Raw genomic sequence first — 23,453 nt, 5'->3', positions numbered from 1 at the left:
TGTGCCAATACTGTCTTATTTTTCATAGCTTTATAACCCTTCATATCTGGTAGAATACTTTCTCCCACTGTCATATTTTCATTATATTTAGCTCTAATTTATAATGCAATTTCTTTTGACCCATGTGTAGTTTAGAAGTGACTTTCTTAGTTTCCATATACGTGGAGATTTTTCTACTTTTGTGGTGTTGATGTCTGGTTTAATCCACTGTGGTCCAAATATGCTCTGTATGATTTCAGTTGTTTGAGATTTCTTGCTTTATGCCCCATCACTTGGTCCGTTTGGGCATATATTCTGTGTGCTAAAGAGAATATAAATTCTGTAGTTGTTGGTTACAGTGTTCTGTATGTGTCAATTGGGTCATATTTCTTAATCCTGTTGTTCAAATCTTTTGAATCCTTGCTGAATTTGTCTGCTGCTTCTGTCCAGTGCTGAGACAATATTGTTTAAATTTCTCACTCTGATTGTGGATTTGTCTCCTATTCTGTCAATTTTGATTTATATATATACTTTAGGGCACATTGACTACATACAGACTTAATAGTGTTATCTTTCTATTGAACTAACTTTTATATCATGAAATGTCCTCTTTTATTTCTAGAAATATTTTTTGCTTCAAATTGTACTTTGCCTCATGCTAGCATAGCTACACTACTTTCTTTTGGTTAGTTCTTACACGAAATGTCTTTTCTCTCTTGTACTTTCAACCTTCTTAGGTTTAAGGTATCTATGTTTCTTGTAAGCATCATATGAGTAGTTTTTTTTTAATCCATTCTCAGTCATTTAATTGAAGTAATTAATGATATATTTGGATTTAAATTTTCTGTCTTAACTTGCTTTCTTTTATTTTGCTTTTCCACATTCCCTTTTCTCTCCTTTCTTTACCCTCTTTTGGTTTGAGTGTTTTTTGCTATTGCATCTCTTCTCCTCTACTAGCATGATAGTTAGATATTCTTTTACTGCTCTTTTTATCAAAGTCTGATATGAACAAGCACTTTCACTATTTCCTGGACAATGCAGACCTTATAGTACTTGTATGTGTTTTAGTTTATATATTTTTAACCCTGCAAGATATTACTCTTTTATACAGTCCATATAATTTACATTTACTCATAAATTTAGTTTTTCATTGTTTTTTATTTCTTACTGCATCTCCAAGCTTCCCAGGATGGTTTTCCTTCTTCCTAAAGAACACTGTTTAGTATTTCCTTTAAAGTAGATTCGTTGGTGACAAATTCAGTTTTAGTTTGTCTGAAAATACCTTTATTTCACCTCCATTTCAGAAGGATACCTTATAATTAAAAGCAGACATTTTTAGTTTTTAAAAAATGTAGGTTCGTTAGAGTAGTGTAATATCTTCAGGAGTTAAGACTAAATCTTTAATTTCTTGAATTATGAACAGAAACCTTTTTATGACCAAGTGGCTTTTTGTTGGTTGAATTTATTTACCTGCCAGATGCTACCATTTACTTTTGCCTCATTTTGGTTAATTTTCAGGTTGGTCTCGGACAACTGCATCTGCATGGAGGGCGTGGAGTAGAGCAAAATCATCAGGTAACTTTCTGTTCCTTGGGCTTTGCACTTCATGTTGTAGCAAAAAATGATTCTCCAGATGTATTTCTTGTGAAGTCAATGATAGCATCAAATTTGTGTTAAGACAACCGTCACAAATGACATTTCAAGATGTAACTAACCCCTGAGGAAGCTGAAGAATAAAAATGTGATTATACCACATAGTGGTGCGAAAGGTTTTATTAGTTCTAACACCTAGTTCTCAATATTCCCAAAAATACATAAACAGTGTTTTGGTTTTCTAGAGGTAAGTGATAGAGGTGAGTCTTAAAACTCCTGTTGTAAAATTTTTCATACAACTGAGGAAAATTCAGTGTTGAGTTTGTGAGAAATTAGGAGTATACAGTCACCGACTTTTGGCTGCTTTATGTCCTACATATCACTCATCTCTTCCCTTCTTTCCATCAGTACACCTGTCACTTGGGTGAATAATCTACTGCTTGCTTTTCCTAAGCAATAGCCTATCTTTGTAAACCACACATCTGATTGTGTGGTTCCCTTGCTTAAAATTCTTGAGTGGTCTACAACTTCCAGTAGCTTAGAGACCAGAACCTTTAACATCACCTCCAAGGCCTTGTATCTTTACTTCACCAGCCCCTTGCTTTGAGTCACAGGCACACTGACCTTTTCTCAGGTCTTTGAAAATATTAAAAACCTCCCTGTCTCAGGACTTCTGGATGCTAGTCCCTCAGTCCAGAGTGAATATTACCCCACCTACTTTCTTCATGTAGCTAATCCCTACTCCTCCTCCAGAACTCAACTCTTAATATCTCTTCTAACTAGTCTCCCCTGACTCCTGATCCCGCTCCTGGAATAGGTTGTGTACCACAGTTATGATTTCTGAAAATCTGTATTCCTTGTGGCCCTTGTCTGTTATAAATTAGCTAATTGTATAATTAAGTTGTTTTGTCTGCCAGAACATAAGGTCCAAAAGAGCATGGACTGGGCCTGCCTTGTTTGCCACTTTAATTCCCAGCACCTGACAGTGCCTAGCACATAGTAAGTGCTCAGTAAATGTTTGTCAGACTAATAAAACTCTGTTTTGCTACATGCCAATTAAGTGTTCTTATTCAGGTTATTTCATATACTATACCCCATGAACATTAAGACTTAGATTGTAACAAAATACACTTATCACCAAAACTATATCAAATATCTGTGCTTTTTTTTTTAATTTAGATGGCATTTTGACAGCTTTCATTGTCTATAGGTCATTAAAATGTAGGTCATTAGGCCAGTGAAGCATCAGATGAACTGGTTGATAAAAATGTCAGGTGAGAGAATAGAATTCTGGGTAAGAGTTTGCTGCCTACCTTTTACACAAGTTTTGGGATGTTCTTGGTGGTGGTGTATGCTGCCTACCTGTGAAGCAACTACACAATGATAAATGATTTGACCAGCTTCACGGAAGGAGGAAAAGGAGTTCCGAGTATGTAATTGCATTAATTCAACAAATGTTTAAGTACCAACTATGTGCCATTCACTGCTAGGCATCCAGGATACAGTGCTAGACAAAATAGCTTTGGTCCTTGCCCTTACAGAGCTTCAGGTATAATAGAAGCATTAGATATTTTTAAAATGATCATACTAAGAAATATGTGATAAATTGTGATTATTGTTAAGAAGGAGGATTAAAGGATCCAATAACAGGTTAATGAGTGGGAGGTGGCAGTTGTCAGGGAAGACTTCTCTGAGAAGAAGTAGTTGAGTCTAGAGGTAAGATCATTCCAGGCCAAAAAAAACAGTATGTGTATAGGTCCTGAGGCAGGAAGGAACATGGCTGGTATACACAGAGAGCAAGATGAAGCAATACTGGGATTGGCAGTGTGTGATCACGACAGTATATTCCTTGCAACATGCCAAGGGGCTGTAAGGACCAGCATGTTGAAATTTACGAGCAGTCACTTTGGATGATGCCAAGAGTGAAAGCAAGGAGATCAGGGAGGGGAGTATTCCAAAAGTTCAGGTGAGAGAGAGTGTAGCTTAGAGTCGCATTGTGAGAATGGAGGATAGTAGATGAATTCAAGGTGTATTTGGTGGTAAATGTGACAAGACTTAGTGATGCATTGGATATGAGAGTGAAGAGGGATGGGTACCTTGAGCAACATGGTATTGCCATTTACTTAAACTGAGATACTGCAGTTTAACAAGATTTTTTAAATGTTCCTGAAATAATTATTTTGGTTAAAAGCCAAGAGTAGATTCTATTAAAAACTAACTATTTTAATAAATTCTTGTCTCACAGAGAGCATTTGACTACTTCAATTTAGCAGCTAATGCTGGCAATTCACATGCCATGGCCTTCTTGGGAAAGGTACTGTACCTCCTGTGAATGTGTTATGTATAGCAAGAGGTGTTTTCATAGTAAGCACATATTGTATTCCGGATCTACAGTGTACCAAAAATAAACTGGAAATAAAATTTCCAATGTAAGAACACTGTATCTTAAGGTAAATGCTATTCTGAGGTATTTTCTTAGGTAACTTACATGTAACATAGCATTTACTCATAGCTATGTTAATTCTCTGTTAAAATTAGCTATCACTGGGCCAGCCTGGTGGTATAGTGGTTAAGTTTGCACACTCCACTTTGGCGACCTGGGGTTCACAGGTTTGGATCCCAGGTGCAGACCTACACATCACTTACCAAGCCATGCTATGGTGGCATCCCACATACAAAATAAAGGAAGATTGGTACAGATGTTAGCAACAATCTTCCTCAAGCAAAAAGAGGAAGGTTGGCAACAGATGTTAGCTTCAGGCCAATCTTCCTCACTAAAAAAAAAAATTAGCTGTTACTGTCTGAGCTCTTACTTTTTATGTATCATATACAATAATGAGGAGTTTGTTCTTTGTGTAAATGTGTGTGTGAGGAAAACTAGCTCTGAGCTAACATCTGTACCAGTCTTCCTCTACTTTGTATGTGGAATGCATCCACAGCACAGCTGACAAGTGGAGCAGGTCTGCACCCAGAATCCAAACGCTCAAACCCCAGGCTGCCGAAACAGAGCGTGCGAACTTAACCATTCGGCCACAGGGCCAGCCCCAGGAATTTATCCTTTATGCTGTGCAGTTTTTTGCTAAGTCTGTCATAATTGCCTGTTTCCTTCCATGCTGAATAGAGGCAGGTAGAGTTTGTTGGAATTTGTCTGCAGACCTTTTAATTATCTTAAGTGTGACAGCCATCTCCCATCTCTCAGTGCTCTTCTTTTCTTAAGCAGGGAAACATTTACACCTAGAGACTTCCTAAATAGATTCCATGTGTCACGGCACAATTTCAAACTTCGTTTTTCATTATTTTGAAAATGAATACAGTGTAAACCAATGGATATTTTCATCTGTAACCAAATTCTAAGGTTAGGAGGCTCAGATAAAATATATCTTAGAAGTTTTTACAAACAGAAAAATCTAATTAGTATTTGCCACATGATCGCAACTAGTTAACTGGGGCCTGAGAACCCTACATGTACCCATTCCAACTATTACAGCATAGAAATTGGTGTTTCCCATCTATTTCTGTTAAGTACATAAGAACTTTTCATTTCAGAGTCTTGCTCTGAATTACTAATTAGCCCTATCACAAAAAAAATGATTTTCTTTGTTGTTTTCTTACTGTGTACATGGATAAAAACAGTATTGGTCATTCTTTTCTTTCTCATGGCCCTTTTTCATGGGCCATACCTGACACTCTAATCATTCAGTGTCTTAAACATTTTTAAATAGCCTTTTAGTTGTTTCTTTTCCTGAACTTAAGACCTACCCTTTATCTTATCCTGGGGAAAGTAGTGGTGAAGGAGAAGGGAGAGTGGACATTGCTAACAGCTCTCCTTTTCCTCATTTAATCACTGATTGCAGTAATTTATCACCCGGCCTTGGAATAGAGTGAAAAAAAGATTCATCTTGGAGTTTGAGATGAAAATCTTCTCCTGAGATTGACCTGTGAAGTGGTTTTATATATTCATGTTTATAGATAAGTCCTATGTTTGATATGACATAAAATATATAATGATATAAAAGTATTTACTTTTAAGGTTTTGCTTTTAATTCTAAAATACCCTGTGGGGAATTTTAAACTTTGTTGAACAATTTCATGAGACCTAAGAAAAACCAAAATAAGACAAGACAGGAGAAAAATGTAATGGGGGAGAGAGTTCTAGCTCTTAATAAAATTGAGATCTGTTTTCCAGATGTACTCAGAGGGCAGTGATATTGTACCTCAAAGTAATGAGACTGCTCTTCACTACTTTAAGAAAGCTGCTGACATGGTAAGACCTCATGACTCAGTGTATTGAAATGTGTACCATATTGCTATTATTTTAATAAATAAGTTATTATATTGAAGGATTAATCATAACCAACTAATACCATAAATTATTGAAAGCATTTATTTAAATGATTCATGTGAATGAATTGACTAGAAAAACATTCCCAATAAAAAGCAGTTTAATTTTTTTTTTAGGAGATTATTGAATATTAAGTCTCTGTCTCAATTTCATTGAGAAGTTTCCTGATCAGGGAAATAGTGATTTTAGTAATGGAATTGAGAGTTATATAATTTGTCCTATTTGTATTGCAACTTGAGGTTTAAAACTTACATAACTTGGTAGTTTTGATAATCATAATACATAATTTAGGCTTTCTTTGGCCCAAAGAAAACTACATATGAATACTTAAGACCCCATACACCTCCAGTGTTTACACTTATCTCTTCGCGAACTACACGTTACTGTGCTTCCAAATATCATTTGAGTATTTCCCAAAGGAGGGCTGTGACACTTTTTTAAAAGATGCCTTGTGTCCCTCTGAGTTTAGGTGAATTCCAGATTTTTCTCTTTTAGGTCTCAAAAGAATAATCATCTTTGCTCCATGACACTTGAGTAATCTTAAGCATATCTTTGTCAATTAGTCCCAATATTGGGTTTTATTAGTGGTTGACTCTACCCCATGGCATCTTCCTTCTTTATTGGCAAGGGAGGTTACCAATGAAAACCTATCCAGAAAAAGTTACCGACTTTTATTTTAGAGATGAAATACATTAGTCATGTTTTGTTTCATAAATTTATGAAACAGATGGTCGTAAGGTAAGTCACCAAAATTTAATTCTAAATGAATTTACTATTTACTCTTTTTGATCAAATTATTGAAAGCCCCCAGTCTCTAAAAATCAGTATCATATGTAGCCTGATGGGAAGGTGAAAATTCTGTTTTGCATTGAAAAGTGCTAAGACATGTTTTGCGTATGCTTGTAAATTATTTCTTTTGCAGTCATTAATTCTTGCCTATTTATTTTTTAATGAATCCTTTCACCCTTTTGTCTCTGGTTTGCAGGGCAACCCAGTTGGACAGAGTGGGCTTGGCATGGCTTACCTCTATGGGAGAGGGGTTCAAGTTGTAAGTTTCCAATCTGACATTCTGACTTTAACACGCAGTCAGCTGGTGAGGTAGGGGAGTATTCCTTCACTAGCTTCCAGTTAGCCCAGGTGAGGTTATTTCATTCTAACCAAAGCTGAACCTTGTCCTGTTGTCTCTGAGTTTGGTTCCCTACCACCCATTGACCCATACCCACCATTCCAGGTGCCTTCTTAGAATGGCTCTGTCTCTGGCACTTTCTCATAAAGGTGTGAAGCTGTTTCTCATTCTTCCATCTATGCTCCTCCACCCTGCCTACTCTTCCATCTCTCCAAGACCTAAACATCTCCCTACTGCTTCTTCACTCAAGCCTACGGAAATGCTTAAGTCCCTCCCATTTAGGAGGGACTACCCTTTGCCCTTCTAGCTACCACGTCTCTTCTGTCCAGCCCTTCACTGCAAAGCCATGTTTCTGCAGAGAATGAACTATATTAGCTGCTTCCAGTCACTCTTTAGATCTTAGCAGTCAGGCTTTTACCTCATGTAACTGCTCTATGCACGTCACCAGTAACCTCCGAAGTGTCAACTCTAGTTGACATTTTTTGGTTCTTTGTCACTTGAACTCTTTCTTCCCTGGAGTTCTGTGACTGTAAGCTTTCTTGGTTTTCCGGGCCATTGCCTCTCATTCTTCTTTCTGTGCTGCTTCCTCAGTTGGATACCCTTGGATTTTCATTGCTATCCTCTTTTCCCCTCAAATGATCTCTCCAAACAATATGTTCTTTTAGTTTGGGCCTGAAACTAAGAGCTAGGTTTAGGATTCTAATCTACAGGTATTTTCTAGCACAAAAGACAGTAATGTGGTCTCATTTTGATTCCTCCTAGTCATTTTAGGATACTAAAATTCAGTCATGATCTTTGTTTTAATTTTTCTCTATGGATATGTATGATATTTGAAATCTAATAATCATAGGGTGTTTGATAAGCTACACAGGGAAGGAATGGATAAGGAGAAGATAATTTTCATTACTTAATATTAGAAAAAGTGAGATTTAAAAAGGATTTGCTGGTTAATAGAAAAGATATGACTGTGTTAATCCTGTCCTTGTGTTTCACTAGTGTCGTTGATGCTTTCTGAGAGCAGACATACCAATTGTTTCACAAAAACTCTATTTGCTTTTCTTCACAGTTGTAAATATCCCCCTATGAATTAAAGTATATTACCATCTTTATATTTTAAAAACTTAGAAGGTAATTCTTTCAGTGGCTCTTCAAGAATATTTTATGTGCACTTTAATTTTTTTTAATGAATGAGTCTAACTTCTTTTTGAGCTTTCTCATCATGTGATCATGTAACCTCTTTTTCTACAGAATTATGATCTGGCACTGAAGTATTTCCAGAAAGCTGCTGAACAAGGCTGGGTGGATGGGCAACTACAGCTTGGCTCTATGTATTATAGTAAGTAATTAATCTAATGGAATTAATGATGGATACACCAAGATCTAAATTACCTATTTTCTACTAGATGCCACTGTGATATGGAAATGAGAGCTTTTGAATTCGGGCTGATTAATGTTCTCCCAACTTAATGACTTGTGCATCTTGTTTTCTCATTGTAAATTATATTAGTCTGTGTTAATAGATAAATCTGTGTTAATAAGATTGACATCTTTCCTGAGTAAGAATTCTGAATTTCGCTTAGTTTATGAAAGGCTTAACGTAAGGCTCCTTATGTAAAGCTTTGCTGATGCTTCAGCTGAATCTTGTTTGAGACTACGCCTCACCTGTCGTGTGATTTTCCTCACAGATGGTATTGGAGTCAAGAGGGATTATAAGCAGGCCTTGAAGTACTTTAATTTAGCCTCTCAGGGAGGCCACATCCTGGCTTTCTATAACCTGGCACAGATGCATGCCAGCGGCACAGGAGTGATGAGATCGTGTCACACCGCAGTGGAGGTGAGGGCTTTTCTTGTACACAGGAAATTAATTTGCCCAGTAGGAAAGTCTCCCGTTTTATTTCTGGTTTTCTTTGCATGATTTCCTTAGAGTAGAAGCAGACTCAGCCTGTGAGCATAGATATACTGAGGGGAGACTCGGAGAGTCTATGTGTTACTATCACATTTATTTATTTCATTTGTCTCTCCCTACTAGAATCAGTGTTTACAACATCAGAGATTGTTATCTGCAGTCTCGCCAACACCTAAGATAGTATCTGAGACATAGTCATTGTCAAAAAAGTGTGTGTTAAACAGATGTTGCAAAGGGGAATCTAATATCTCCCAACTGGAATTTTTCTTCTTGAGCAAACTCATAACTGGCACCTCAGAGTGACATTGATAAATGTTTAGAAGTTCCTAAACCTCTCTACACTTTGGTTTCCTCACTTGTAAACAGCGGCTGTTAACAGGACTGACCTCATAGAGTGGTCCCTCATGAACCTCCCGGGAGGATTAAGCAAGTTAATATACAGACTATACATAAATCACTAGAACAGTGCCTGGCCAGAGTAAATGGTATATAGTTGTTTGCTGTTACTTTTGTAAACCTGTTCTAAAGACTAAGAGAAAGCTTCAGATAAATATCCCAGACTTTTATATATATTTAATAAAACTGCCAGAGATTCAAAGAACAAGCTTAGCAATCACTGATAGCCAAAGTGCAAAAATGATTTTCTGGCATATCTTATTTTTTAATTGACATTTTTTCCTTTCCTGTTCTCACAGTTGTTTAAGAATGTATGTGAACGAGGCCGCTGGTCCGAGAGGCTTATGACTGCCTATAACAGCTATAAAGATGGCGACTACAATGCGGCCGTGATCCAGTACCTCCTGCTGGCCGAACAAGGCTACGAAGTGGCACAAAGCAATGCAGCCTTCATTCTCGATCAGAGTAAGGTTCATTTGAGTTCTGCCTTGGGTTTAGAGTACAAGGGTTCGCCTCAGGTTAACCTGTTTAAGAAGAAAAGCCACAAAGACTTTAACTTCTTTATTGCTGTAAATAGAGCTTAACACGTGCTGAAGTTATTTTACCTCAGATCTCTAAGCCTTCAAAGTTTCATAATTAGAATTGACAGTAGGAATAGATTTGACATTCATCATAAAATTAACTGCTTTAAATAAATACATTTTTCAAAACACAGCAGATACAAAAACATTGCCTTTCCAGCAGTCTGTAGGTCCCTAGAAGTGGCTCGGTGGCTGGTCTCATTATTAGTTCTGTGGACACAACGTGTTTCAGGGAGTAATGTCCTGAAGGCACTGATTCCTTGGAACTCAGCATTTTATTCTAATACTTATATGATTTCAATACTTTTTTCATTTAATATTTGTTATATCCCAATTCTTGTTTAAATTATGCTCCACATATCCACCCTAGTTTGCAAACAAAGCCTAAAGGTCTAGTGCCTTTCCTCACATGGCTGATTTCTATTCCATCTTTCCCTGTAGGAGAAGCAACCATCGTCGGGGAGAATGAAACTTACCCCAGAGCTTTGCTGCACTGGAACAGGGCTGCCTCTCAAGGTGAGTGGTGGGTTAATTCTAGGATAAGAGTTTCACCTATGCACCTTTCTTTATGTTTTTTACATTTGGTTTTGTTGTGCTTTTTTATCTCCCATAAAGATTAATCATGTCATTTATCACCTTAAAACTAAGCACAGATACTATTGCTTAACTTGTTTACATCATGATTGGTATTTATTCTTAAAATGAAAGTTCTAGTCCCAGAATTTCTAAACTGAATTGCAAGGGCTTTGTACTGGACATTGATATGCTATGGTTTACTCTCTGGTTTTTAGTTTGAGGCCAGTATGTTGTGTGAAATGAGAATTGAATAGAATGTATAGTAGAATATTAGTCTAAAACCCAGAAGATTCTAATTTCGTTTGAATATTTCTTTTCGCACAAACTACTCAACATTGTCTGCCTATCCCTTCTCCAAGCCTAAACAGTGGTCCACTTGAACTATTTTTAAATGTAAATGACATGATAGAATAGAGCATGACCATTTGAAGCCTATTATTAGTGAAATTGAGAGTACCACCCACCTTGTTTTATTTCTCCTTGACTATTACAAAGTCTTCTTCAGAAGAGCGACACTTCTGGTTTAAATTTTTACTGAATTTATAGCTTAGCTGAAGGATTTGTTATAAAGTTTGTGTACTACAAATTAAAAGTCTTTTATGTAAGCATGTTAACAGGAGGAGAAATAATCGTTTGGTCTGTGTTAAAAACACTTTATTTATTGGCAGTTTTCATTTAACTTTTGTTTAAGGCTATACTGTGGCTAGAATTAAACTTGGAGACTACCATTTCTATGGATTTGGCACTGACGTTGATTACGAGACTGCATTTATTCATTATCGTCTGGCATCTGAGCAGCAACACAGTGCACAAGCTATGTTTAATCTGGGGTACATGCATGAGAAAGGACTAGGCATTAAACAGGTGAGCATGGCTTCAAGAAGAATGTTTGAATACTGTAATTGTGATTCGGGGAGAATGTCAGCATTTTTATAGAAAACAGGCTTTCTTTGGAATGTGCTCAGATTTTAGGTTCGAAGTTATGACACAGTTGTGTAATGCTTCAGAAGGCTGCCCTTGCATCTCTCTCATCCTCGAGCACACACACATTGATATCCACACTGTCATTTAGGCTGTTAAGCCAGAGACTCATGGAAGTGGAACTGCAGTGCTCCTCTCTCGATAACTCCTTGTTTGAGAAACTGTCCATCTTCACCCAAATTCTATTGTTTCTAAATTATTTTGAAATGAATTAAGATGTTTACTACTGATAAACTGATTTCTGATTCTTATACCTTCCTAATGAAGTCTAACGTTCCTTAGACCCATAGTCTTAAGCTTTTCCCTGTGTACCCTTAAAAGAATTTTTAAAAACTATGTTTCCTCTTGCACATTTTCAATTTGACATTTAAAGTTTTTCATCATTAGTTTCAAAGGGTCTAAGTTATAGCTATTTTAAACACTAACTTTTTAAATAAAATGACTACACTAAATACCAAAATAATTTGATACTCCATTATTAAATTGTTAAAAACACAGCAAATTCATTAAATGAAAATTGTATCTTTTCCTTTTCTCCCTGAATTTACAGTTTCAGTCCACGTTCTTATAGGATTGTATAGTAATGTAATGTTTTTAATGCTTAGATCTTTTACCGATCACTCTCTTGTACTTATCTGAAGCAAACAAGTATATAAATTCAAATTTTGAATTTTATTTCCTGTGATTATAGGCTCTAGGTGTTAAGAGAAATTCTTGAGAAATTATTCGTCATAGTTGGCCAATTATTGATATACTGTTGATCAAATCAACATAATATTATAAATTTTGATAAAATTTTGCTTTTTGTTTTAATTATTAACAATGTATCTTTAATGAGATGAATTAAATTTTAAAAATTAGTTTAAGTATTATAGATTTAGTATTAATTCTATTTTTCATTTTTATAAATGTATGATTTGAAGTTTGTTCACATAAGTAAGTATGGGAATGGGAAGAATTTTATTATATCAAGGTCTCTTAATTCTTGGAACTGCTTTAGAGTTACTTGCTCTGTTGGTCAGTTCAGGCTGCTGTAACAAATACCATAGACTGGGGGGCTTCAACAACAGACATTTATGTCTCCAAAAATTAGAGTAATCTATCATTCAAATTGTTTTTAATGATTTGTCACCTGACAACTTGGTTACATCGCCCTTCAATTTTATTGAAAACAAAGAATTGGAAACTAGAGATATGCAGAAAGATGTGTTCCCTGATCCCTGAGGTCATTATGTGTCTGGTGAGGGCCCACTTCCTGGGTCATAAACAGTGGTCTTCTCACTTTTGTCCTCACATGAGAAAGGAGCAAGAGAGAAGCAGCAAGCTCTTTCGAGATTCTTAGGACGCTAATTCCATTCATGAGAGCTCTTCCCTCATGACCTCATCCAATCCTAATAACCTCTCAAAGACCTCACTTCCTAATACCGTCATCTTAGGGGGTAGGGTTACAATGTCTGAATTTTGGAGGGACACAAACATTTACCCCATAACATATGCCAAAAATTAGAGTAATCTATCATTAAAATTGTTTTTAATGATTTGTCACCTGACAACTTGGTTACATCGCCCTTCAATTTTATTGAAAACAAAGAATTAGAAACTAGAGATATGCAGAAAGATGTGTTCCCTTATCCCTGAGGTCATTCACTTTCTCAGTTTCTGGGAGGAATACCTAAAAGGTGTTACCAAAGCTTATCAAATAGCTTATTACACCCCTTACTCTGTCACTTAGAGACACTTGGTTGACCTAAGGTGCTTCAAGGAAAGTTGTTCATTTCATTTTGCTAATGCACTATCTTTTGTCAAAGTGCTTTTTATTTTATCACATTTAAATATTAATTTTTATTCCAATATGTAAATTTTGATGGTTTTCCTTTATGTTACTATTAGATACTTGAATACAGTTTTGTCAAGACTCGGGAGCTGCAGGCTGAGTGCAGTCTATGGAAGATCCCCGCCATGTAGCATAGTTATTCAAGCCTCTCCCCATCAGACCAGCCAGCCGGGTCAGACTTCATTTCTATCAGAAAGTCTGACTTCATTTATTAATTCAAATAAAATTAATATGTGTTTGACCAATATAAAGATCACACATATGTTATGGTTTTTATGGGATACACTTAGTAATAATTTACTGAAAAAATCAAAATTCAAGTTTTTATAATAGGTTATAAAACAAGAAAATCAGTGTTTTTCTCATCTCATAATTTGATTTATAATGTAACAATCTATAGCTTATATAAATTCTTGTAAATAAAGACTATGAGAAAAGGCATAGTATTCCTTTGATAAGAGTAGGGGGAAGGAACCCTGAGGTTCAACTTTTAAGAAAAATTATATATAAAAATCAGAATAATTCCATTAGTTTTTATGACATGATCACCTTTTCCTATTTTTTTACTATTTTTTAAATGAAAGAGACATTCATACTACTAAAAACTAATCAGTCCAGCATCTGAAATAACTAGAAAACCATTAAGTATTAAATAAGATGAAGCTTGCTTATAATTGGAATATATAATTCAGGATATGATTGATAGACAAGATTTAATTACCCTATTGAATCATCCACACAGAGTCTGTTGTCACATAAAGTTTAATCTATGATCTTGAAAAATACAGCACTCCAAAAAAAATTTGTAATGTTTCTTTAAAACTCAAAGACACTAATCATACTGCTACTGTTGTTTGAAGGTGCTCTTCTTTGCAATAACACACCCAAGGGACAAGTATAGGGAATAACTGAAAATAACTGCTTATATTTAAACATGTGGAAAAAGTCATTTTTAACGTTAGCCTTTCTTTCCCATGTCTCCTAGGAGTTTGGTGTTCTTTGACAATAGTCTGGGCATGGAAGAAGTGAGATTGTTAAATGAAAATTTCACAGCTCCCACCATCCCATTTTCATATATCTGAATGCAGAACGCTCTAGTCTGAGCCAAAATTAATAATGACTTCTTTTGCCCTTTACAGAAATATGTCTAAGACATGGGAACACACGATATGAGTCCCTTACTTTGTGCAGGTACCCTTTGGAAAATCTTGAGTATGTCTTCCCCAGTTTGAAGATCACTGCTCCAAACTGAAACCAGGAATTGCTTACACTGACTGAAGTTTTAAGGAAAAAATTTAGGAAAAAATAAACTTGAGGTTTATAGATCTCCCTGGAAATCTTCAGATTAACAGTGTTATACAGGGACCGTCCCTGTGGCCAAGTGGTTAAGTTCTTGTGCCTCTGCTTCGGCGGCTCCAGGTTTCGCTGGTTCTGATCTTGGTCGCAGGCATGACACTGTTAATCAGGCCATGCTGAGGTGTCCCACAGAGCACAAACAGAGGCACTCACAACTAGAATATACAACTATGTACCAGGGGGCTTTAGGGAGAAGAAGGAAAAAAAGAGATTGGCAATAGATGTTAGCACAGGTGCCAATCTTTAAAAGAAAAAAGTGTTATACATAGATATATTGCTGAATCCAGCACATCTGCACAGCAAATGGGATGTCAGATGGGAGGAACATGAGCTAAGTCTTAAATTTTTTCAATTCAATTTTTCAAAATTAAGCAGTTAGATAATTAAAGAAATATTACCCAGTTAAAGCTTGGGTTTTTTTCTTTAGGTAAGGGAAATTTTAAAATGAAAACTTGAAAGGTAAAATAAGTTTTCCTAATATATAAACTAAATAATTATTTTTATTTATTTTAACAAGAAATTGATTTTGGTTTATTACCTATTTTATAGGATATTCACCTTGCAAAACGTTTTTATGACATGGCAGCGGAAGCCAGCCCAGATGCACAAGTCCCAGTCTTCCTAGCACTCTGCAAATTAGGCGTTGTGTATTTCTTGCAGTACATACGGGAAACAAATGTAAGTGGTCCATGCCTCTCTTAATTAAAATACAAATGATGTAACCTTCTCAGTCACGAGGTTTGTATTTAAAAGAGAGGGGAGGGGAGGAGTGTCCTGCAAGTGTCTGGTCTCTTCCTTCCGTCCCCTCAGGTGAAGTACCAGCAGACCTCATCAGGTGAGGGATGAATGCAGCCCAAAGCAGTCCAAGTTTTCAGGTAGCATTTGATGGGGCGGCTCCCAATGCTAAAGCCTTCTTCCTAGATGCAGATATTTTCTTTTTTTTTTTTTTTTAAGATTTTATTTTTTCCTTTTTCTCCCCAAAGCCCCCCGGTACATGGTTGTGTATTCTTCGTTGTGGGTTCTTCTAGTTGTGGCATGTGGGACGCTGCCTCAGCGTGGTCTGATGAGCAGTGCCATGTCCGCGCCCAGGATTCGAACTAATGAAACACTGGGCCGCCTGCAGCGGAGCGCGCGAACTTAACCACTCGGCCACGGGGCCAGCTCCAAGATGCAGATATTTTCTGCATTAAGGAAAACTGAGGCTAACCCAAGGCAATTTGAAACAGTGGTTAACTAAATTTAGTAAACAGTAAGTCAGATGACTGCCTAGCAGTGACTCACACCAGTCACTTAAAAAGAGAATTTTTAAAAAAGGAAGAAGAAGTAGAACCTGTGAACTTGCCCAGGCTCTTGTACTTCAGATTCTTCTGATAGTGAAACGTTGAAACACCACCGGAATTTTGTCCTCTAAAAATACCTTGCATTATTTAAATAAGCTAATAGTAGAACCTAGCTAGGAGATGAGTTACCCATTCCTTTCAAAACTGCCAGCTTTAGTTACCAGTACTTGTGTGTAGGTGGCCTTGGTTTCTCCAGTTGTACATTTTGTTTTCAGTACCTGTAGTTCCTTGTAATGGATTAACGGGTGCAGCATTTAACTCTGAAAGTCCTGAAATGTGTGCAAACACAAGGGCTATTATAATTCATTCCAGACCAGAAAAGAATGATGTTTCAACCTCTTGTTAACCTCTTTCAGAAAAGGTCGATATGCCATTTCAGCATTAGAATCCAGAACAGGCTTTCCCTCCTACATGACACAGATAGAAATGTAGTCCATGCTGCTCCTGCATCTATAAAGAGAAATTCGACTTCTTGCTTTTGCAACCCTAGCCGCGCTACTGAGGTCCTCCAAGTACAGGGCTCCAGAGGAGTGGAGATGTTGGACTCTGTCCTCCCAGTTGCTTGTACTTTTGTAATGTCAGATTTATAATTGCTTGATAGCATAAGTCGTGGTGTGCTGTACTCTCTCTGCTAATTGAAACGATCTTTGTTCCTTTAATTAAAAAGCTAACAGTGTAGCAGCCTGCTTTCTCTCTCTCAGGACTATTTCAGATCCTTGTTTCTCACAGTTTTTATCACTAATAAACTGTTGATTACGGTCTAGGATTCAGTCATGCAATATACCATACTAAGTAGGTTATATCTTTGTTTTTTTTTAATTCATAAGTATAAAGAAGACAGTAAAATGCCCCATACTCTTACCACCTGGATATTCCAATTACAAAAAAGAGTAATAACTATTGATGGTAAGAAAGTCACACAGAACAGAAAAACACAAACTCTCCCATCACAGGTCCCTCCCCAGGAAACACAGTTATTAGTTTCATGTAATTTTTTCCCAGAAAAATTTAGCACCTGTACCTATGAAAACATTATGGGGACCTTTTACATGTAATTTTATTTAAACATAAAGGATTATACCCCATATTTACTTTCTTTATGGGTAAGTAGCAGTCGGAAAATAGCAGGAATAATTTAAGTGACACTAAAGCAATTGAAATATCATAGACCAAGAACATAACGTTTAAGTTCAAATTCAGGTGTTAAATATTTAGTTAAATCCTAACTAAAAAGCATTATTCATTCAGCTGTCGAACATTTGAATTCTTGCCATCTCCAACTGCAGGGGAGAAGTAGTAAAATACCCCCGGCTGTCATTAGAACAGTGGTGTGCCAGCACAGCAGATAGGTGACGAGCGTGCCAAGATGCTGGGGGCTTTTCCTCTTGGTCCTCCATCATCCCCAGTGTTCCTTTCAAGTATTTTTCTGTGAAAAATGGTTAGAAATTAGTGCATTTGCTTACTGATGGAAAGAAACCCTGTTAGACACTTTATATAGTGTTACGAAATCATAACTAGTTCCTGAGACACATTATTTTGAGTTCCAATTGAAAGCTTTTAAAACCTCTTCTTAAAAACACAGTGTAAAATGTTTCTAAAACCAGTTATTTTAATAAGTTCTGTATCTCTAGTTTTGATGTAACTTTCCTAGTTCCTTCTCTGACATTTTAGTGATCATAATGATTTTTATATTATTCTCATTAAGATTCGAGATGTATTCACCCAACTTGATATGGACCAGCTTTTGGGACCTGAGTGGGACCTTTACCTCATGACCATCATCGCGTTGCTGTTGGGAACAGTTATAGCTTACAGGCAGAGGCAGCACCAAGATCTGCCTGTACCCAGGCCTCCAGGGCCACGACCAGTGCCACCACAGCAGGAGGGCCCCCCAGAGCAACAGCCGCCACAGTAACAGCCACTGTGTCCAGCCTTGATCAGTGACAACCAAGGAAACTGTTTGCTGAGAACATTTGCGTTTGATTTAGGACTTTGGATCAGTGGCCACCTCCTGGAAGAGGCACAAGGAAGCATTGAATTCCTAAAGCTGCTTAGAATCCGATGCCTTTATTTTCAGGGATAAGTAACTCTTACCTAAACTAAGTTGAATGTTTGTTTCAGTGCCGTATGGAATAACAACTCTCAGTGGCTTCCCCTTTTTTTTTTCCCCTCTCCCCCTGGAAACATGTGTGAGACACTCAAAGTAATGTCTGCTGTATCCAGCTCTCTTTCTTGGGTCCTTTTGGTCGTTCTCTCAATGTGCATAATTTCTTCTATCAACCATCTTTAAGGTCTCATGCATCGACACTAAAAACTGATCAATGTAAAAAGGAAAACCCAGTCTGTTGCAAGTTTAACCTTAACATATTTGAAAGTCTGAAAATAGAACTTACCTTTTAAGTAAAGAAAAAATAGTCTTCAAAGTGTTTCAAAACTACAATAACAGAAACTTCTACCGAGCCACACGCAAGTCGACATATTCCACATATTTGTTATTTTAAAAGGGCAGGTTGGGAGGTTTCTTATTACTGGTATTTGTCATACTTTGTACCATGCTTCTCTCCTTCAGAGACTGAAAGGCCTTGTTAGAGTTTGATGTGAACTTCACTTCTTTGAAACGGAATATATATAAAAAATTGTGAACTGACTCCTTGAGCCAGCATGTGAATTTGCCCCACCTACTCAGTATAATTTGCTTGTTTGTTTTGAGTATACAGAGCCTTAATCTGGAAGTCAGGATAGAGTAGGTGGGAGAAATCAGAAAACAATATTAAAGAACTCTGGGTGGGGTAGTAAATCAGAGACACACTTTCCCCAAAGTTGAAGCATTTGTTCCCAGGATTTATTTTACTTTGCATTTCTTATTGCAAAAGAACAGAATCACCCTCCTGAATTCTTTAAATATGAAATATTATTGCCAAGATGTGGCATACAGTGACTACCACTATAATACTGAAACTCAGAGAATCTAAGATGCATTAAACTCAGCGGTTGCTAAGCTCTCACATTCACCAGCCGCCCCTGGTAACGTTCAGAAAATCAAGGCTGTTACACTTCAGAATTGTCAGGTTAAATTGTATGGAAAACGAAAACAACAACAAAGACAAATGAGAACTTCATAAATCATACAAATGGAAAAGTTGAAACGTAAACCGAATGGTGTTTCTTTTTATTGTCAGATGGTGGTATTCACCAGCCTGTATCCAGTCGGAGACTATGTTAGTATCTGAGCAGGCTTATATGCTTACTGACCTCAGTCTGTTTATATCAACCTCTATACTCTTTTCCCATAACCCCTCATCTGCCAGAAGACTTGAAGAGTTTATTACCTGTAGAGTTGTAAGACTGGTTTTTGAAGTTGGGATTGTATTTAGAACTAGATTTAATTAGTCTATAATGAACATGAAGGCTTTAAATGTGAAATTGTATGCTTTTTTGGTTTAGAGTATTATGAGAAGCCTGGTCAGGAAACTTTACTCCTAGATAATTGCTGCCAAATTTGCAGGGGTGGTCACGGAGAGAACCATGTGGATAAAAGCATATCTGAAAGGTAGGAAATTCTACCCTCCAAAGTGTAATGTCGCTTGGGGTAGCTCTTGTCAATATTCAGACTGATTTGATCTCTTACACTGAGAGACGTGAGTGCAGTTGGTACGATATACTGGCGTCCCCACCACTGCCTCATCTCCCTGCCCTTCAGAATAAGTCTGATCCACGGCAGCAGCCACGCTTCATTTCGAAGGAACTGTTGTACTTTATTTAAAAGTTTAAAAACCCTTTAAGATGACTAAACTTCCTTTTTTTCCCTCCCCTGTCCACCTAATTTCTCCTTTAGCAACATTTTTATCTCTATCTTTACTTCCCTCCATTAGTACTTGGAAAACACATTTCCTGAAATCTTTCCCCACCTAAAGCTAGATGGGAAAGCGCAGTCTTGTTGTTCATGCAGTTGCAGACTTCCTGTTGGTTTACCACTCGCCATGTCCTTTTTATTATTAATATTCCAAATAGCTTTTTCTTGGCTTTTTTCCACCTCCTGTTTTATCCTGGGTCATTTGCTACTAGAAATTTGAATGGTATATTTCAAATAACTTAGTTCCTATGGCTTCATGACTTCAGTCCTCATGCTCACTCACAATGCTTTGCTCCCTTTTTCTGTTCATGGGACATGATAGCAAATAGGAACTGGGTTTGGTGTTTCTCTTAAAATAATGCTCAATACTTACCTAATCAAATGGCATCCATTTGAATAAAATGACAATAACTAAAGCTAGTTAATGTCAGTGACATTAAACTAACTCCAGGATTCAGGAGTTTTAATGTTAGAATTTAGAGTTCGCAGATAGAGTGCGGCTTCATTTCTCCATGGTGGCCCGTCTCTCCTGATCCCTTTTATAGTCTGTCTTCCTGCCTCAAAGCTGACGACAGCAGTACTCTCTCAGCTGCTGTTCTCTTGTGCGTTTGGTTTATTGGTTAGCTGTTTCAGGGTCTTGAGAATATCTGTTTGGCTTCTCTTTTATGTTACAAAGGTAGCATTGGTCTTGGGGTTTTTTTTCTTTTTGTGTTTGCAGTTTCTTTTTCTATTTTCTGAGTAAAGCTTATCTTATTTTTGGTTAATATTCAATGGCACAGAAAAAGTACATCAAAAACCACCTTTTTTTCCAAAATTCATTAGTTAGCACTTCTGTGAGAATAACTTGTGAATCGTTAACAGTAATACTCTTGAGGATTTGTTACCCTTGTGCATATAAGTTAATTTGTGAGTTTTACTGCTTAGCTGGTTTTTTCTGTGTACCATTGGGAAGTTTTAGAAACTTCTGCCCATAATCTGGCGATGATCTGATTCTGATGCTTTATAAATAAGGAGCTGCTGTTGCCTCCAGGAAACTATTTTGTCTAGGTTTTCTTTTTGTTTTTTCTGCTTTGTTTTCCCCTCCTTTCTGTGCTCCTCATGTTTGTTCTTCAAAGCAGCGTCTTGGAGGTATGCATGCAAGCCTATAAATGAAGACCACAACTCTTCACGTGTGTAGCATGTGTATTATTGTCTAGCTACATCTGCAAAAACCTTCCTTTACAGAGGTTTGGACTGACGTTTCACATGCACATTTCAAAACAAATGCTTCAGTAAACAGCCCCTTTACCTGCCAAGAAGAGCAACGTGGGCTACATTTGTCCCAACGACAGCTAGTATTTGTTTTGAAAGTGAATTTAATCTGTTACACAATATTATGACTAGAAGTGTGCAAGAAATAAAGCAAAAGGAACTTCTGAATTCATGAAAATATTTTTCACGAGTCATTGCTCTCAAAGGAAAATATAAAATTTCTGAATATCATATTGTCTGAGGCACTACCTGATTTCTGAATGTGTATTAGGCATTGACAAGAAGCTAAATTTCTCCTTCCGGTTGGTATTTCAAGAAAAGTGGAAATACCCCAAGTAAAAATGTTTTATTTTTTAAAGTGACTATTTGCACAAGTAAAAATCCAATTTTGTGTGCATGACAAGAATGTCTTGGTTATGTGCAGGGAGTCATCTCACATGCACTGTTTTTCCTATTAGGAATGACAAGCAAGCTGACACTATTGTCTTTGATTTAAAAAAAAAAATCATAATGTTGATATGATCAAGGTGTAACCACTATCAATATTTAGTAGAAGTTTAAAAAGCCCATAAACTGGCATTGGAAGGAACACCACGGTAGACTTTTGTAAATTTATTTTGTATGTAATTAAATGCAGTATAAAGGCTGGTGAAGTGTAATATAATTGTGTAAACAAATTCTGTTAATAGAGAGATGTACAGATTCATTTTGTACTGTATCTTGAAACTTGTGAAATAAAGATTCCACCTCTGGTCCTCCTGTATACTATAATATTAGTCCCACGACCAAGCAGCTTTCCAGTCAGACTTTTTTTTAAACCTGAATGATTGAATTTTTAATGAACCTTTTGAGACTTTCAGAAGCTTCTGGAAACATTCATTTGGGGCACCGTGAATCCATCTTTCATTCACTTTTAACTCCTGAAATTCAGATTTCTCTTAAGTTGAATTTTGCCCTACGGAGAATATGAATTTGCTAAGAATTGTTACCATTTTTTTAATCTGAGATATTTGACCTGAATCAGCCTGTGATACATAGTAAATATGCCTCACTTTAATCCTGACTGTAGTAAAATGTATCTAACGTTTTGATTTATGCAGTTGCCTTGTCCCAGAAAGTTTTTAAGGGGGCTTACAGAGCTGCATACTATACAACGATCAAATTTAGGTGGGATAATTCAGATGATCTAAGTAAAGGGGAAATGAAAAAGAAAACAGTATTAAATTGAGAGTGAACTTCGTACACAAAATGCATGTCAGAAATGGGCTACAGATCTGGCCCAAACTTCCCCGCAGCCAACTCAAAAAGGAAATTGAGCTAAAATGTTCCAGCTTAGAAGCATCAGATCCTTGGATTAAAAGTCTGAACGATGCAGACTGTGGCAAGTGAGAAATTGGACCTCAAATTTTACTCGTGGGAGCACAATCACCCACCCCAGATGACCTTGACTGACCTTGGCTAAAATAAAAATTGTGGGGCAGTCAGATGTCAGAGCCATAACATCAGCAGTTTGACCATTCAACCTGGAGTTGGAGTGCGGGATTCACCACTTAGCGCCTTTCTGACAAGTCATTAAAATGAGTCTTCACTGGATGCAACTTGAGGAAAAACAGCCTCTCTCCTTTAACTTCCTTGATGACACTAATTTTGATTGGTTATACCAGCTTTGAAATTTGCTTATACTATGTTACAGCATGTATATGAATATGTACAAGTGGAAAAATTACAAGTAATTTCTATAGTAGAAAGTGAAAAAAAAAAAACCAGGAGAAGGAAGATTCTTTTACTTTTTGGATATCTTCCAAATACTTGACTAGTCAAGTAAAAATAAAATGAGCTGTAGAATTGACCAGTTCAAGAGGAGGTGCTGCTGTGTTACGGGTCTTGTATATTTCTTCCAATTTCATCTCTGCCACCCTTTCTGATGTTCAAACTATCAGATTGAACAACCTTATGATTGGATCCTGAAAATTCTGCCAACTTTGTAATTTATGGTTAGTAGTAGACTTTGAGCAAAACGCTTGATTTTCCTAGTGCCCAGATATTTTTTATCTGGATTAATTTCTTTTAAACATGACCTAAGATTAATACTGAATTGTGTATTAAATCTGATGGGGTTCAGGGCAGGCCGCCCCAAGATGGGCCACTCTGGTATACAGACTGTTTCGAGCTGAAGATAATAAAGGCTCAAAAGACTCAGGAAGAGCATCCGACCTTCCCCCTACAAACTGTGTAAAAGACTTGAACATAGAAGCAGCTCATATCATGTGACAGCTATAGTGTGATGGAAAATAGGTGTGATAAAAGGACACCAACAAACCCATTTTGGGGCCTACCAA

General features: G+C 36.9%; 1 protein-coding gene across 1 annotated transcript in view; it reads left to right on the top strand.

The window, feature by feature from the left end:
* The window catches only part of SEL1L (SEL1L adaptor subunit of ERAD E3 ubiquitin ligase), a 54,151-nt gene extending 32,285 nt beyond the window's left edge, over positions 1–21,866 (top strand). The window contains exons 11-21 of the mRNA XM_046647154.1: positions 1,498–1,554; positions 3,818–3,886; positions 5,759–5,836; positions 6,900–6,962; positions 8,289–8,376; positions 8,726–8,874; positions 9,642–9,807; positions 10,365–10,439; positions 11,191–11,363; positions 15,220–15,348; positions 17,716–21,866. Coding sequence (XP_046503110.1) covers positions 1,498–1,554; positions 3,818–3,886; positions 5,759–5,836; positions 6,900–6,962; positions 8,289–8,376; positions 8,726–8,874; positions 9,642–9,807; positions 10,365–10,439; positions 11,191–11,363; positions 15,220–15,348; positions 17,716–17,925 — 1,257 coding nt within the window. The 3' untranslated portion in view covers positions 17,926–21,866. The remainder of the gene's footprint in view (positions 1–1,497; positions 1,555–3,817; positions 3,887–5,758; positions 5,837–6,899; positions 6,963–8,288; positions 8,377–8,725; positions 8,875–9,641; positions 9,808–10,364; positions 10,440–11,190; positions 11,364–15,219; positions 15,349–17,715) is intronic.
* The last annotated feature ends 1,587 nt before the right edge of the window (positions 21,867–23,453 follow it).

This window comes from Equus quagga, chromosome 20 (assembly GCF_021613505.1).
Source record: "Equus quagga isolate Etosha38 chromosome 20, UCLA_HA_Equagga_1.0, whole genome shotgun sequence".
Lineage (NCBI taxonomy): Eukaryota > Metazoa > Chordata > Mammalia > Perissodactyla > Equidae > Equus > Equus quagga.
The sequence above is the reverse complement of the archived record's forward strand: the minus strand, read 5'-3'. Positions and strand labels throughout refer to the sequence as shown.